The sequence below is a fragment of the Pelodiscus sinensis genome, chromosome 7 (genome assembly GCF_049634645.1).
Source record: "Pelodiscus sinensis isolate JC-2024 chromosome 7, ASM4963464v1, whole genome shotgun sequence".
Lineage (NCBI taxonomy): Eukaryota > Metazoa > Chordata > Testudines > Trionychidae > Pelodiscus > Pelodiscus sinensis.
In genome coordinates this window covers 75,276,493-75,289,832 of record NC_134717.1, presented here as the reverse complement: position 1 = coordinate 75,289,832, position 13,340 = coordinate 75,276,493, and the positions used below count along the sequence as shown (strand labels likewise).

The 13,340-nt window shown below is 42.8% G+C and overlaps 1 protein-coding gene across 7 annotated transcripts in view; it reads right to left on the bottom strand.

Moving 5' to 3' along the window:
- The window catches only part of ADAM23 (ADAM metallopeptidase domain 23), a 184,872-nt gene that overhangs the window by 107,542 nt on the left and 63,990 nt on the right, over nt 1-13,340 (bottom strand). For all 7 annotated transcript variants that reach the window (XM_075934339.1, XM_075934346.1, XM_075934341.1 and 4 more), the window contains exons 8-9: nt 12,532-12,611; nt 8,050-8,115 (exon numbers count right to left, since the gene is read on the bottom strand). In XM_075934339.1, coding sequence (XP_075790454.1) covers nt 8,050-8,115; nt 12,532-12,611 — 146 coding nt within the window. The remainder of the gene's footprint in view (nt 1-8,049; nt 8,116-12,531; nt 12,612-13,340) is intronic.

The following is a 13,340-nucleotide window of genomic DNA, read 5'->3' as shown; positions in this document are numbered from 1 at the left end:
CATGACAATAGCTGTTGTGGTGGTGTGGACTGCAGTGTCTGCCACATCCATTGCAGATTGTAAAGTGGTGTGGGCAATGGTGTGTCCATCTTGCATAATACTATGGAGCAGTGGTCTTTTCTGCTCCAAGAGACACTGGGAAAGCTCTTGCAGCTTAGAATAGTTGGTGTCGTCATAGTCAGCAAGCATGGTGGCATAGTTGGTGGCTCTTAGTTGCAGTGTTGCCGATAAGTACACTTTTTTACCCAGGATGTCTACTCTCTTATGGGCCTTATCCTGGGGAGTGGACCTCAAACTAGGCTGCCTCAATCTGTGACTGACGGAGTACACTACCAGGGAGTTAGGTGGATGTGAGAAAAGAAAGCCTATTCCTTTGGGTGTGACAAAATATTTACAGTCACCTCTTTTGTTGGTGGGTGTTATTGATACTGGAGTCTGCCAGATATTATCATCATGATCCACTATGGCCTCATCCATCAGGAGCACAATTCTGGAAGAGGTGGGAGGTTGTAATGAAGTCTGCAGTGTTTCTCTTGCACCTCCTGCAGGTCGCGTTCCTGTGCCAGAATCACCCTCTTAAACAGTTCCTGAAATTGTTTTGTATTGTCTGATGATGGCTTCGTCAGGCGATGAGGAAGAATTGTGAAGTGGGGATCTCTCCTCTCCCTTGGAGTCCTCTTCCTCTGAGTGTGGACAATCTGTAATGCCGTGTCCCTTTAGAGCAGAAGCACTGTCTGGAAGGGGACTGTGGTGGCCCAAGAGTGGATTTACCCCTGTGTCAGGGCCCTGCTAAATCTGGAATGAGCAGCACCAGCACTACAAATCGCCCCTTTGCAGCTGACACGCTTTTGACCAAGGTCCATAGCTTGGTGCAGTCCTCAAGCATCTCAACAGGGCTTGGAAGCTTGAGATGTGGCTTGCTGGTGGCAGGTTGAAGACCTTATGAGGCACAATCCCTGGTAGCAATGGCAGAATCCGGACTGGTATTCACTACAATCCCAGTGCTACTCAAGAGACAAGTCACCCGTTCAGTGGCACCACTGCCCACACTAGCATTGTTCGCCTGCACAGGCTTCCCCAAAGCAAATTTCAGAAGAGCACTATGGATATTCTCACTCTCACTTGGGGTCTCATCACTGGTCGTCCACTACTTAGTACTGTTCACCAATCCATGTTTGGCACAGATCTGCTGATAGATGTTGGTCACTAAATGCTCCTATCTGTCAGTCAGGTCCACCGTGACCAGGTACTAGCAATACCAACACCAAAAGGAGCCTCCGCTCACCATCTTCCTGGTCAAGGGACAGCAACCACTCTGCTAACTATGCCTCAGTGTCCTGCTCCTTACATGCAGCACAGGCTTGAGTAAAAAGGTGCAGACAACTACATCAGTGCAACAGATGGGGCTGCAATCAGTGCCGTGCTCTGAGTACCCCCGCCCCACCCATGAGGATTTCCCCAGCTTGCCCTTTTCCTTTTGTGGGGCCAGGGATCTGCCTTTCCCCACCTTTCTAGACTTTTTGATTCCATAAGGAAGGCTCTCAGTTTTGTTTCTTGGCTTGAAGGACTTAGAAATTCAGCACTTATCATAAATATGTGCTTCTGTCAAGCACCATATGCAGCTATCATGAGAATTGCTAATAGGCATAGGCCTCCTGCAACCTGGAGGCTGAGACATGACCCATCCCAAGGCAATGTCCCGAAGGGACTTCACAAGTTTCTACTCAATGTCAATAAGAAGCACAAATGAGGGAATCTATTTACTGAAAATAGATAATTAACACTGAAGAGTAATGAGAAGCAACAGTGTGAGATATAGCAGCACAGTTCCAAGCATCATCACTGGTGGCAAGAAGGAACTGAAGGTGGGAGACACCAACAGCGCTCTATATATTGCAGCATGCACGTACCACTCCAGAGAGTGTCAGAGCCAGTTCCCTGATGAGGGAAAAATCTTCTGGCATCAGGGCATATGGCGAGCACATACACATAAGTTGAATAGACATGAGAAAGTACTTAAAAACAGATCTTGTCAAATTAACTTCCTTTTTAAAAAAAAAAAAGATTTCAACTTTGATTGATAAGGTAATAGTGTTGATGACAGACATTAACACTTCTGCAGGACATCTGATTTGATACTACATGACATTTTGAACAAGAAACTGAAGAGATACCAAATTAACATGTCACACTGAATGATAAGTCTCAAAACATAGATGTAAACAGGAAATCATCAATAAGTGCATGTGTCTCTAAGGCTAAGCTTGTCATTTCAGCCAGACTGACCATTCCCTCAATGACCTTAAAACATGCATATTGCTTCAAAGAGACTTTAACTCCAGACTTCAACAAGCAGCTTCAGAATTGTCATTCATGCTTAAATTTGACACTTTATGTATGGGTCTCAACAAAGACTCTAATTATCTCACCCATTACAAAGATAGCTTCCTCAATTATCACCCCTAATGTCATTACCTCATAGAAACTTCCCCTATTATCACCCCTATGTCATTACCTCACAGACACTAACCTTTCCGCCCACCCCCACTCTGTTCTAAAATTTGATTTGTCAATTTCACATGCGTTCATTTTTTTGATTGTATCACTTTGGTATATATGGTCGGGCCGATTTTCTTCCACATATTGATCTGAGGAAGTGGGTTTGGCCCACGAAAGCTCATCACCTAATAAACCATCTTGTTAGTCTTTAAAGTGTCTTTAGTTCTGTCTTTGTTTCAGCTAGACCAGACTAACACGGCTGCATCTCTATCACTATTCTGGGAGCACGGAAGGCAGGGAGCCTGCCTGAGGGACCTGCTGGGCTGCTGGCTGGGAGCCACCAAGGTAAGATAGAGCCTGCCTGGCCAAAGCCTGCCTCTGGCATCTCAGCACCTCACTTCCCCCAATGCTCTGCCCTCCTCATGCACCCCTGCCCAAGGTCACAACCCTAACTCTCTGCATCCCTGCTACTGCATCCCTACCCCCTCCCAGACACTACACCACCTCCTGCACCCCCACATCCCAGGTCACAACCCAAATCCCCACACACCTCCTCCAGATCAAAGTCTCTTCTGCATCCATACCCCCTTCCAGTCCCTGCACCCCCTCTTACATTCATCCTCCAGGTCAGAATCCTCTTCTGCACCCACACACCCTTCCTGGATGCTCTACTCCCTCCTGTAAGGTGCCACAGGACTCCTCGTCGCTTTTACTCCCTCCTGTACCCCAATGCCCTGCCCCACGTCACAAACCCTTCCTTTACCCAAACTCCCTCCCAGACCCCCCATCTCCTTCTGCACTCCAATCCCCTACCCCAAGTTCCCTTCTGCCCTCAACCACCCCATGAAAAGTGCTTTGAAGAGGTGCTTTGAGAGAGAGTGATTTGGGACGCAGACAGCTTCAACTTTTGAGCTTTGGTCCTCTTACACTATGGCTCATAACAGTTCTGAGATGGTGGGTATTGTGTAGCTGATAGGTATATCTTCTTTTCTTCCCTGAAATGTATATTTATAGGGAGAGTAATGTGGTCCAGGAATTCAGGATGTGGAGAGAAGAATTTGTCTTCTCCACAAAAGGGCCTTCAAATTGGAAGTCATCTCCACCTCTTTAGGCAATTCAGAAAGGTGTAGTAGTCAAGATGCCTGCCTCAGTACTATTGTCATTAAAACTAAACAGGCTGATCTGTCAGCTAAATACAGTGTTATCTTTAGCACCAATCTTGTTATTAATGGATTCTAAGGATGGCCTGAAATTGCTATTTTTGTATCTCCAATAATGTTCCAGAAATGCTATGAATTTCCCATAATTAATACAATCGTATTAGGTATTTTGCAATTCTAGCAATTATGTCACTGGCAAATAATCCATCCTGCCAAACTCGATTGTATGGGGCACTGTTGGCATTGTGTTGCTTGCTTCACGTATTAATTACATCCACTTCAATGGAGTTAGGTGGCAGGTGTTGAAACAGAAGTCTGCCACGTTGAGGGACATGCGGTTTTAGGGGTTTTTTGGTCATAGTTTGTTTGGGGTTTTTTTTTGCTGTTGCCGGTTGGTGTGATGGAGTCACCTGTTGGACAACTTTGGTAGAATCTAGAATCACTTCATTAGTTGGGAGGGCAATTCTGGATGAGGAGAAGTTGTGCAGAATATCCCCCAACCTGGGATGTGTATCCTGTAGGGGAATCTGCCACTCTGTTGGCAAAATCCAGAAAGTTCTTAAAATCACCACCTAGTGATGGGGTAGGGGCAGAAGCCTCATCTAGTAGAGATAAAGAAGTTTCTTGGAGAGACAGATTCCTCTTCAAGCCCTTCTTCCTGCTCTGAAAAAGCTTCTTCCGCCAATGGCTCAGGGGCTCTGGACAGCCAGGCTGTGGGAGACCATCTGGTGTATCCTCTCTGAGAGACACCAGATGGGATCACCATGTATGTGCATATTGCCCAGGGATTGCAATAAAGTAATGGGGGGCAGATATGGATGAGAGGGTTACCCCAGGGGTCCCATTCCACGATTAGGGGTTGGCTCGATGGAACTGGGGAGGGTCTTTGTATAGTGACAATGGACCATGACTTCCTCCTGGCCGCTGTCAGACTTGTCATTGGGTAGAGGCAGCACTAACTAGGGTATTGGCGGTACACGGCCTGGGGCCAAGAGCAATTCCGGGTTTCTGGTTGTGCTCGGTACTAGGGCCCTGGTACTGCATAATGGGGATTGTGGTTCTTCCCTAATCATCAGGTCTCCAGGCTCCGACTGGAGCCTGCGCTGCTGCACATTTCAGGTCAGTGCATCGGGGAAGCGAGAGCCCGGCACGCAGTGTTCCCTCACACCATAAGAGCCAGTGGGGGCAGTGGCAGCCCCAGCAGCAGTAAGGCGGCGGCCAGAGCCCCGAGCTTGGCGTGTGCAAGGACGAGTTTTCTGGCTCCCAAGCCTGCCCGGCTGTGCAAGGGGAGCAGCTGCTGCTGCAGCAGCACCTGCAGGCACCAGGTGTCCTCTTTTTTGAAAATTCAGATAACATAACCCTGCTTAAACAAGTACATGCTGCTTGTTTCTTCTGAAACGGAAGTGCTTGAAAAGACACGTACCTACGGGCACAGGTACCACTAAAAAAAAAAAAAAAAAAAACCTGCCTGTAAACCAGGTCAGCAGAAATTTGCAAAATTGTTCCCTTCTAAACATCTCCATTCTACAGAACACTGAGGCACAAATCAAGCCCTCCTACTGACCTGCAGGAGGATCAAAGTTAAAGTGAAAACTCCACAGTTTTGAGGGTACATAACGTGCTAGTGTGGGGAATAGATGGGTAGAGTTTGTGGCCCCACATGGTAGGCAGAGTGAATGATTTATTCAACCCATAGGTAACCTGAGATTTGGGGAAATCTCTCAATACACTCCACAACATTTGTTGAGAGACCTCATATTCCTATACTACTCCCCATGCCTCACCTTTCTTATTTAATCTTCTCAACTGGCAGGGCACTGACATTTTGATAAATCTCTCTTACTTGGCACAATTAATGAAAGAAGTAACATTTAAATGTCAGCTGATCTAGTTTCTTCAATATCTCCTTGAGGAAAAGAAGAAATAAGAGCTGAATTCTTCATAAACGTGATACATCTTGCTTAATCCAATGGCAAGATTTATTGTGCATTTCATTACACTGCCTATTTATAAGCATGAATTTTCCAGGCGGAAAAAAAAGAGAGAGATAACTTCACATGCATATCTTACTGCCCAAATATCAAAGCTATTTGCATTAACAATGTGGCTATTTGGCTGGTTGAGTGTGGCTAGATCGCTATAGCAGTAGCTACTATAGTGTCTACTGCTTCAGAAATGGCTGGGACACCACAGCTCTACGCTGTATCCTACTAGCCTCAGCCTGTTTCTTTAATCTAGGGATGTTAACTTGTAGATGACTACAAAATCAACTGATAAACCTGGGTTTATCGTTTAATCCCGTCAACTACACAAACTCCCCCACCCTGACACAGAGGTTCCTCATGAGCACCAGATTCCATGGAGCCGCCTCCTTCCCTTCCACCCCCACAGCACTGCCTCTGATGGAGAGGCAGCAGGGCGTAGGAGACAGTGGGAGCTGGTACACGCAGGGAGCTGTCTTCAAGCCGGCTGTCTGAACGTATTGGCCCCCGCAGAGCCACCTGGCCTCTCCATGCTGCTGCTTCTCTATCAGAGGCAGCAGCATGGGGGAGGGAGGGAGGTGGGAGCTGACACGCGTGGGGAGCCAACTTTTAAGTTGGCTCCCCATGTGTGCCCTCTCTGCGGAGCTGCCTCCCACAGAGGTGGGGGAGCAGATAGGAACCAATGCTCATGGGGAGCTGGCAACACTGACTTCATCTGCTTCTTCTTCCCTGTGCTGCTGCCTCTAATATCAGAGGCAGCACAAGGGGGAGGGGAGGAGGGAAGCTTGCCCACTACTCCAGGTTCCAGCCCAGGGACCCTAAGGCAGTAGCAAGTGACAGCGTTTCCTCCACTCCCAGTCTTGCAGCCTTTCCCTGGGCCACTTCCCCAAATGATCCCTCTAGTACCATATCCCTAGTACCTGAGCAATCTTTCCTTCTCCTCCACAGCACCTATCACACTGAGAGAACAAAGGGCTGGGAGTGTATCTCTTCACTCTCTGTCCTTGACCTTCTTCTGCCTTTCCCGAGAAGCCTTATAAGAACTAGGGGTCACCAAATGAAATTAATAGGTGGCAGGTTTAAAACAAACAAAAAGAAGTTTTTCTTCACTCAGTGCACAGTCAACCTGTAGAACTCCTTGCCAGAGGATGTGGTGAAGACAGCATTCAAAAAAGAGCTAGATAGATTCATGGAGGTTAGGTTAATCAATCGCTATTAGCTAGGATGGGTAGGAGTGGTGTCCCTAGCCCAGTGTTTCTTAAACTTTTTAAGACCGAGGAACAACAAACAATCATTTTTTTATGAGGAACACCGAGGATCTTTTGTTGAAAAAAAAGGGGGGGGATTGAAGGAGAAGTTATTGAGCAAAAAAAGGGGGGGGGAGAGATCATGTGATGATTACCTGTTATGTTCCCTTCCTTTGGGGCATCTGGCATTGGCCACTTTCAGCAGACAGGATATTGGGCTAGCTGGACCTTTGGTCTGACCCAGTACTGCTGTTCTTATGCAAGCCTTTTAAACTGGCCCTAGAAGGTTTTAATTGGCTGCAGGTGCCCTGATTAGTCTGCTGCTTCAAGCAAGTTCTTAATTGGCCACAGATGCCTGCATGCCTTGATTACATGGGTCTGTCACAGTGTGTATATATCATAGAATCATAGAAAACTAGAACTGGAAGGGACCTCGAGAGGTCATCAAGTCCAGTTCCCTGCCCTCATAGCAGGACCAAGCACCATCTAGACCATCCCTGACAGGTGTCTATCTAACCTGCTCTTAAATATCTCCAGAGATGGAGATTCCACAACCTCCCTGGGCAACTTATCCCAGTGTTTAACCACCCTGACAGTTGTGAAGTTTTTTATATATATATATGTGTGTGTGTGTGTGTGTGTGTGTGTGTGTGTGTGTGTGTGTGTGTGTGTGTGTGTGTGTGTGTGTGTGTGTAGACAACACACACACACATATGAACACCAATAATACCTACTATATCATTAATATAAATATTAGTTTGTTAATGTTTGTAAAGTACTTTGACTACTTAAAGTTCTGTCTAAAATGCGAGATATTATTATTATTAACTGTTATGAGCCGCATTGTATCTTTTAGCATAGCAAGGGGTAGTACCAGGAGATAGTGCCTCAGATACACTTTTCAGAAGCACGTCATGCCATTCCTCTCTTGCTCTGTGGGAAGAATTTCTGCAGTCCTTAAAAAGGATGTAATTTATTTTCCCTATTACACACAGCTACCTTATCTTGCCCCCACCAGGGGTATAGATCCTCTTTCCACACTCAGAAATCTGAGCCAGAGTGAGATAACTCAGATACAATGCAATACAAAATGTTAGACATAGATAGACCAACCTCTGAATCAAATCACAAGGAAGATTACCACTGAATCAATATCCTTACCATTTTATGGTCATTGACAATCATGAGCTCCAGATATTTCATTTCTTCAAATATACCACGAGATGCCTGTTGGATTTAAAAATACATTGTGAGAAATGACAGTGATGGTAAGTTTTAAAAATAACTCTGCAGCTGGTCTAGCTATCTAGTAGCAGTGGGAGAGCCAAGTTTGTATAGCTCACCAGCTTAAACAGTACTACTCACATAAATGTTACTTGATGTGAGTAAGTTTGCCAGAGTTGAAAAATCTCTTCAACTAATGTAAATTAACATAGCCCTATTAACTTCAGTGGAGTTACATGGATTTACATCAGCTTAGGATCTGGACCATATCATTTAGAATAAATTCAGATCCAACCTCTTTTTCCAATGTTTACAGAAAAGGCTATTGTTGCCATACAATTTAGCATTTAGAAAGACCCTGAAAACAACTTTAGAATCCCTTGGCAATATTTAATAGATATAGGGAAAAGTGATTTTTTAAAATAGATAGGGTTTGAAGTCCCAAATATTGTGCTGTATGATCCCAGAACAAAGCTGATCTCACAGAGACAAATTAGTACGAAGTAATATTAATGAAAGCTAAAAATAGCCACAAACATAGTCATTCACATATAAGTAAACATAATGAAATGCAGACTAAACTACAGGTTGAACCTCTCTCAGCTTGGACTAACTGGTCTGGCACCATGGATGTTGCTGGTGGAGACCAGGTGGAGGTTCAGAATTACACATCACTCCTGAATAGGACTACTCTAAAGTTGTTGTGTGAAGCAGAAGGAAGCTGACAAGCAGGACTTAACTACAGATCATCACAGCTCAACATTAGGATGGGATAGAAATTGACTGTTGAAGATATGAGTCAAGCTCAAGAAATTCTTGTCCAAGAAATTGTAAGACTTGATGGCCAATTGAAAAAGAACTGGAAAAGACACAGGGAAAATATGTTTGTTGTAGGATGGTTGCTGACATTATCGGTAATGATCAGTCTATTTTCACTGCGAACCTAGAAGTAGGTTGCAGTAACACTCCTGAATGTAAAAATATATACTGAACATAATCACATACATAAAGAACATAAAAGAGAACCTCCAAAAATGAAACAAGTTTTGTGGCACCAAATAAAATAGTGGAACTACACACCACGGTGATAGTGGGGGAAAATCTCAACTTGCTATGTGATATTCAAACACATACAAATGAAGTTACTAAGATGGCTTTGGATAAGTTCTGAACAGTGGATCCCCATCATTAGCCCTCTGCAGGGAATCCCAAAAACCTATGCAAATTGGACAAACTGCTTTGTTAACTTATAAAATAAATGAAGTGTCACCATTCACATTCCAGACCTAATTAAAACAATACAGAGTCATACATGAGGACTTGGTCTATGGACCAAAGTATTATTAAATGTGTCTACCATGTGCAAGCATGTGAAGGAGTTTGTCCAACTCCAATACTAACCCCATCCCTTACCACTCTACTCATTGACACTACTCCTCCAATGGAGTGTCCCTCATACAGCTGTGGCCCACCTCAGGAATATTTTACATCCTACTGGGGGGTATATGGCAGAAAAAGTGGGATAGGTACATGTGCCACTGAAGCTTGATTGTGCCAGCATGACTGTGCCAATGAAATACCCCAAACAATGCAAACATTGGTTCAATTTGCAAATTGAAACACAAGCACAATAATGAAAGGGTTTTCAAAATACTCTGCAAAATCAAAGAAAAAAAAGAGTTCTAATGGAAATTGTATGGAGTGGCTCTAGCCCTGACATATCCATCTGGAATTCTTCAGACACTGAAATCCTCAATTTAAAAGTCAACAATATTGTTAATGGAATAGAAAGATCAATGAAAACAAGAGGAGGTATTAGGTATCACTTTGGATAACATCCAGCTACTTACCCAAGGATTTAGTCACCTAAATATTACCATTTTGTTAATTATTGCCAGCCTAGACAATAATGATATTTAATTGGCAGCTGCTTGCGAGGACAAGGTAATCAAATTAATTAGAAAATCTGCTGCACCTTCAATTACAAAATTGGTCACAAATGTCTAGTATTTGCACAGCCAACTTGAAACAAATACAAGGCAAGGAGTAAATCGCATTGCTCCAATAATTTCACAATTTGCCAAATTTAATGAAGTATCAAAACTGAATCATGATGATATTAAAACCATATACCTCAAGATGGCTGTTCCAAGATGGACACAAGAACCAATCACAATCCCGCATATAATGTGGGAACTTTGGTAAGGAATACATACAGCATTCTCTCACTACATGTTTAGTTACTGAAGTGGGCTTGGAAATTAATCAAGTTTGTTGCTCAAGGATGGTGGCTATGCAAGTGTTAAGCCACAATTGATATCAACAACACAAAAAGAGGCTGGGCTCAACTGGTACAAAAGAAACTAGCTACTGAGGTGGATTGAATACAAGATGCGGTGTGAGTGTTGGAATATTCCAAGTACCCTATACCAGGAAACATATGACCTGCGAGTGACACAGAATTCTGTGTGCCAGTTATGGGTACAATCCAAATAGGAGCCCATGCTTTTTGGCTAACATGCAGTGCTAGCACTGTCACTGAAACAATAATTCCTCCTTGACACCTGCATAATGTGTTAATTGAACTCTTTCCACTAGTGGAACAATTACAGTTATATATACATGATTTGGTAACTACAAAATAAAGAAGCTTTGGTACCCATACTCCAACTTATCCAACAAGGGAACAGAAAGTGTAAAAAACCTGGTGAGCAAGTCCAGATGATATAACTTTTCATCCAGTAGTCAGAACCCTAAGAGTACTCTTAAAAGGAATTCAGGCAATAACAGTTATTGCTTTACTTGGAATGGTATTTTGCATCAACAAACCAAAAAAGCCAAAATACAATTTAGTGTAAAGAAAGGAATGGAAGGAGCTATTAGCACTGCCATGTTACAGCTCACTCCCAACAAGACTCCACGTATCTATTATGGTCCCAGACCTAACATTCACAGGACCACCATAAGGGACTAAAAACAATAGAAAAATAAAATCTGTCCATCAGTTGTATGAGGGAATGTGCTGACTAAGGAACAGATGGGGCACGAATGCGAGGATTGTAAAGAAAGGTAAAGTAAACACGTAAGTGTTTAGTCCACTAGGTCACATTCAATCCAAACATTATGCTTCTCTGGGATGATGAGTAAACAGCTTCCTCATAAAAGACAAAAGTGTAGTAAGATGAGGGCCTGAAAGAGAAGTTCATATTTCACAGGCCTGATGTGAGGCCTGAGGCCTAGGCAAGAATGATCAAGGCTTTGCTGACAAAAAGCAAAGCTAAGCTGTGAGCAAGAGGCAGGCCCTGCTCATCTAACTTGGGAAGAACAGGGCTGATATCACAGAAACACTCATACCTAAGAGGTACTATGCACTGGCCAAACACATTCTAGAGGGATGGTAATGGAACACCTTGTTAAGAAACATCTTAGTACCAACACACTCTCCAAAGATAACATGGACATACTGACCCAGGTTGAGGCCAGGGTCCAGGTTTAGGCCAGGGTCTAAAATGACAGCATGATGGATAGGAATGTTTTGATCAAACCACCATGTACAAGATAATGGATGGTATGTAGGTAAAGTTGGAGGGTGGTAACTTAATATGTTAGGAGTGATGTGTAACTGGTTTGTAAGGAGGTTGCCCTTGTCCAGCCTAGGGGGTAGTGGGAAATCCTATCACTGACTGAGCTGATTTTATTGGCAGGGGGTACTCATGTACTAGCAAAACTGTCGACATCTGAGCTAGGGAGCTAGAGGCAGTGTCTCATCTGACAACAAATCTGACCTGGTGCCTTCATCTTGTATCTGATTTTTGTGGTCTTCGAAGTGTGTTCTTGGAGTCTTCTGTGCTGGGTACTTGCACAGAGCCAGTGCAACACACAGGGGGAGTACACACACACAGTCAAACAGTTATCATCAGTGACTGCAGCAAGATATCTGTCAGGACACCACAATGGTGACTTCAGACCATAATAATTTTGGATCACACATTTGTTACTTGTGCTTTTGGACATGCTATTTAATTAGTCATGTGATCACAGATTAGGGCTTCTATATAGTAATCAGACTTCAACCAGGGCTGTACTCTGTCCACAGTATTGTCAGACCTTACTAACCATTAAAATTTTAATCACACTTTCACTATCAAATTTTGGTTCAAATGGTACATGGTATTATTGTCACAGTAATGGTATTATAATATTTATATATTATACCTATTTTACTCCGAACATTTAGGTGCAAATATAATGCCATCATTTGGTTGAACACAGTACTGCATTATAAAAATAAGAGTCATATATTTTAAATTTTGTTTCAAACCTTCAAAAGGTTTTGTTTGCTAAGAAGCTATGCTCACTTTTAATTAAAGAATTTAGAAGTTTATGCAGCACTGCAGAGCTTAGTCTAAACACACTTACACTCACAGCCCTCTTTCTTCTCCTTTTCCTCAGCCACTGTAACTCAGACAGGAAGGACCACTCAGAATTTGATTCTGCCTCTGAAGAAAATAAAACAGAACTCAAACATTTATGAAGAAAAACAGAGTTTAAATCCTTGCAAACATGGAAACTGTTTACAGTGATATAGGTATATGTGTGTACATTGTAATTGAAGATAGAAAAATTAAAAAGTTTAGTGAAATCCAAAGAGCATTCAATAAAACATTTTAGAAATCACTGTAATGTCGATAACCTATCCAGGGGGAAATGGACTGTGACCATCTAATTCATGCATATTCCTTTAAAGGTGAACTGCAGTGTAGTCATCAAAATCTGCAACTTTTAAGGATTGCACATCAGTAACAATATGTGAACAGATTTAAAATAACAATTCAACATGCACTAAAAAGGAACAAAGAGGCTAAGACCTGACCATACAATGTGGCATTTTCTCTTTCATTTGTTAATGACAATCATAAAATAATAGCAGCTGGTTAAAGTTTTAATTATTAAAAATAGCAGCTGATTAAAGTTCTTCTGTCAGACGAACCTCAACACAGGTGATAAGTGATAACATTTTAGTTCAATTTTAACATTTCTGAAATAAACTCAGTATTTACATTACATTTAAATTACATTTGTAATTGTATTTACATTACAACTACAATTATTTCCGTTACTGAAAATAAAATGGAGCTTCCACTAATCGTAACTCTGGTCATCTGAAGAAGTGGGCTGTGCCCACGAAAGCTCATGATACCATCTACATGTTTTTCTTAGTCTACAAA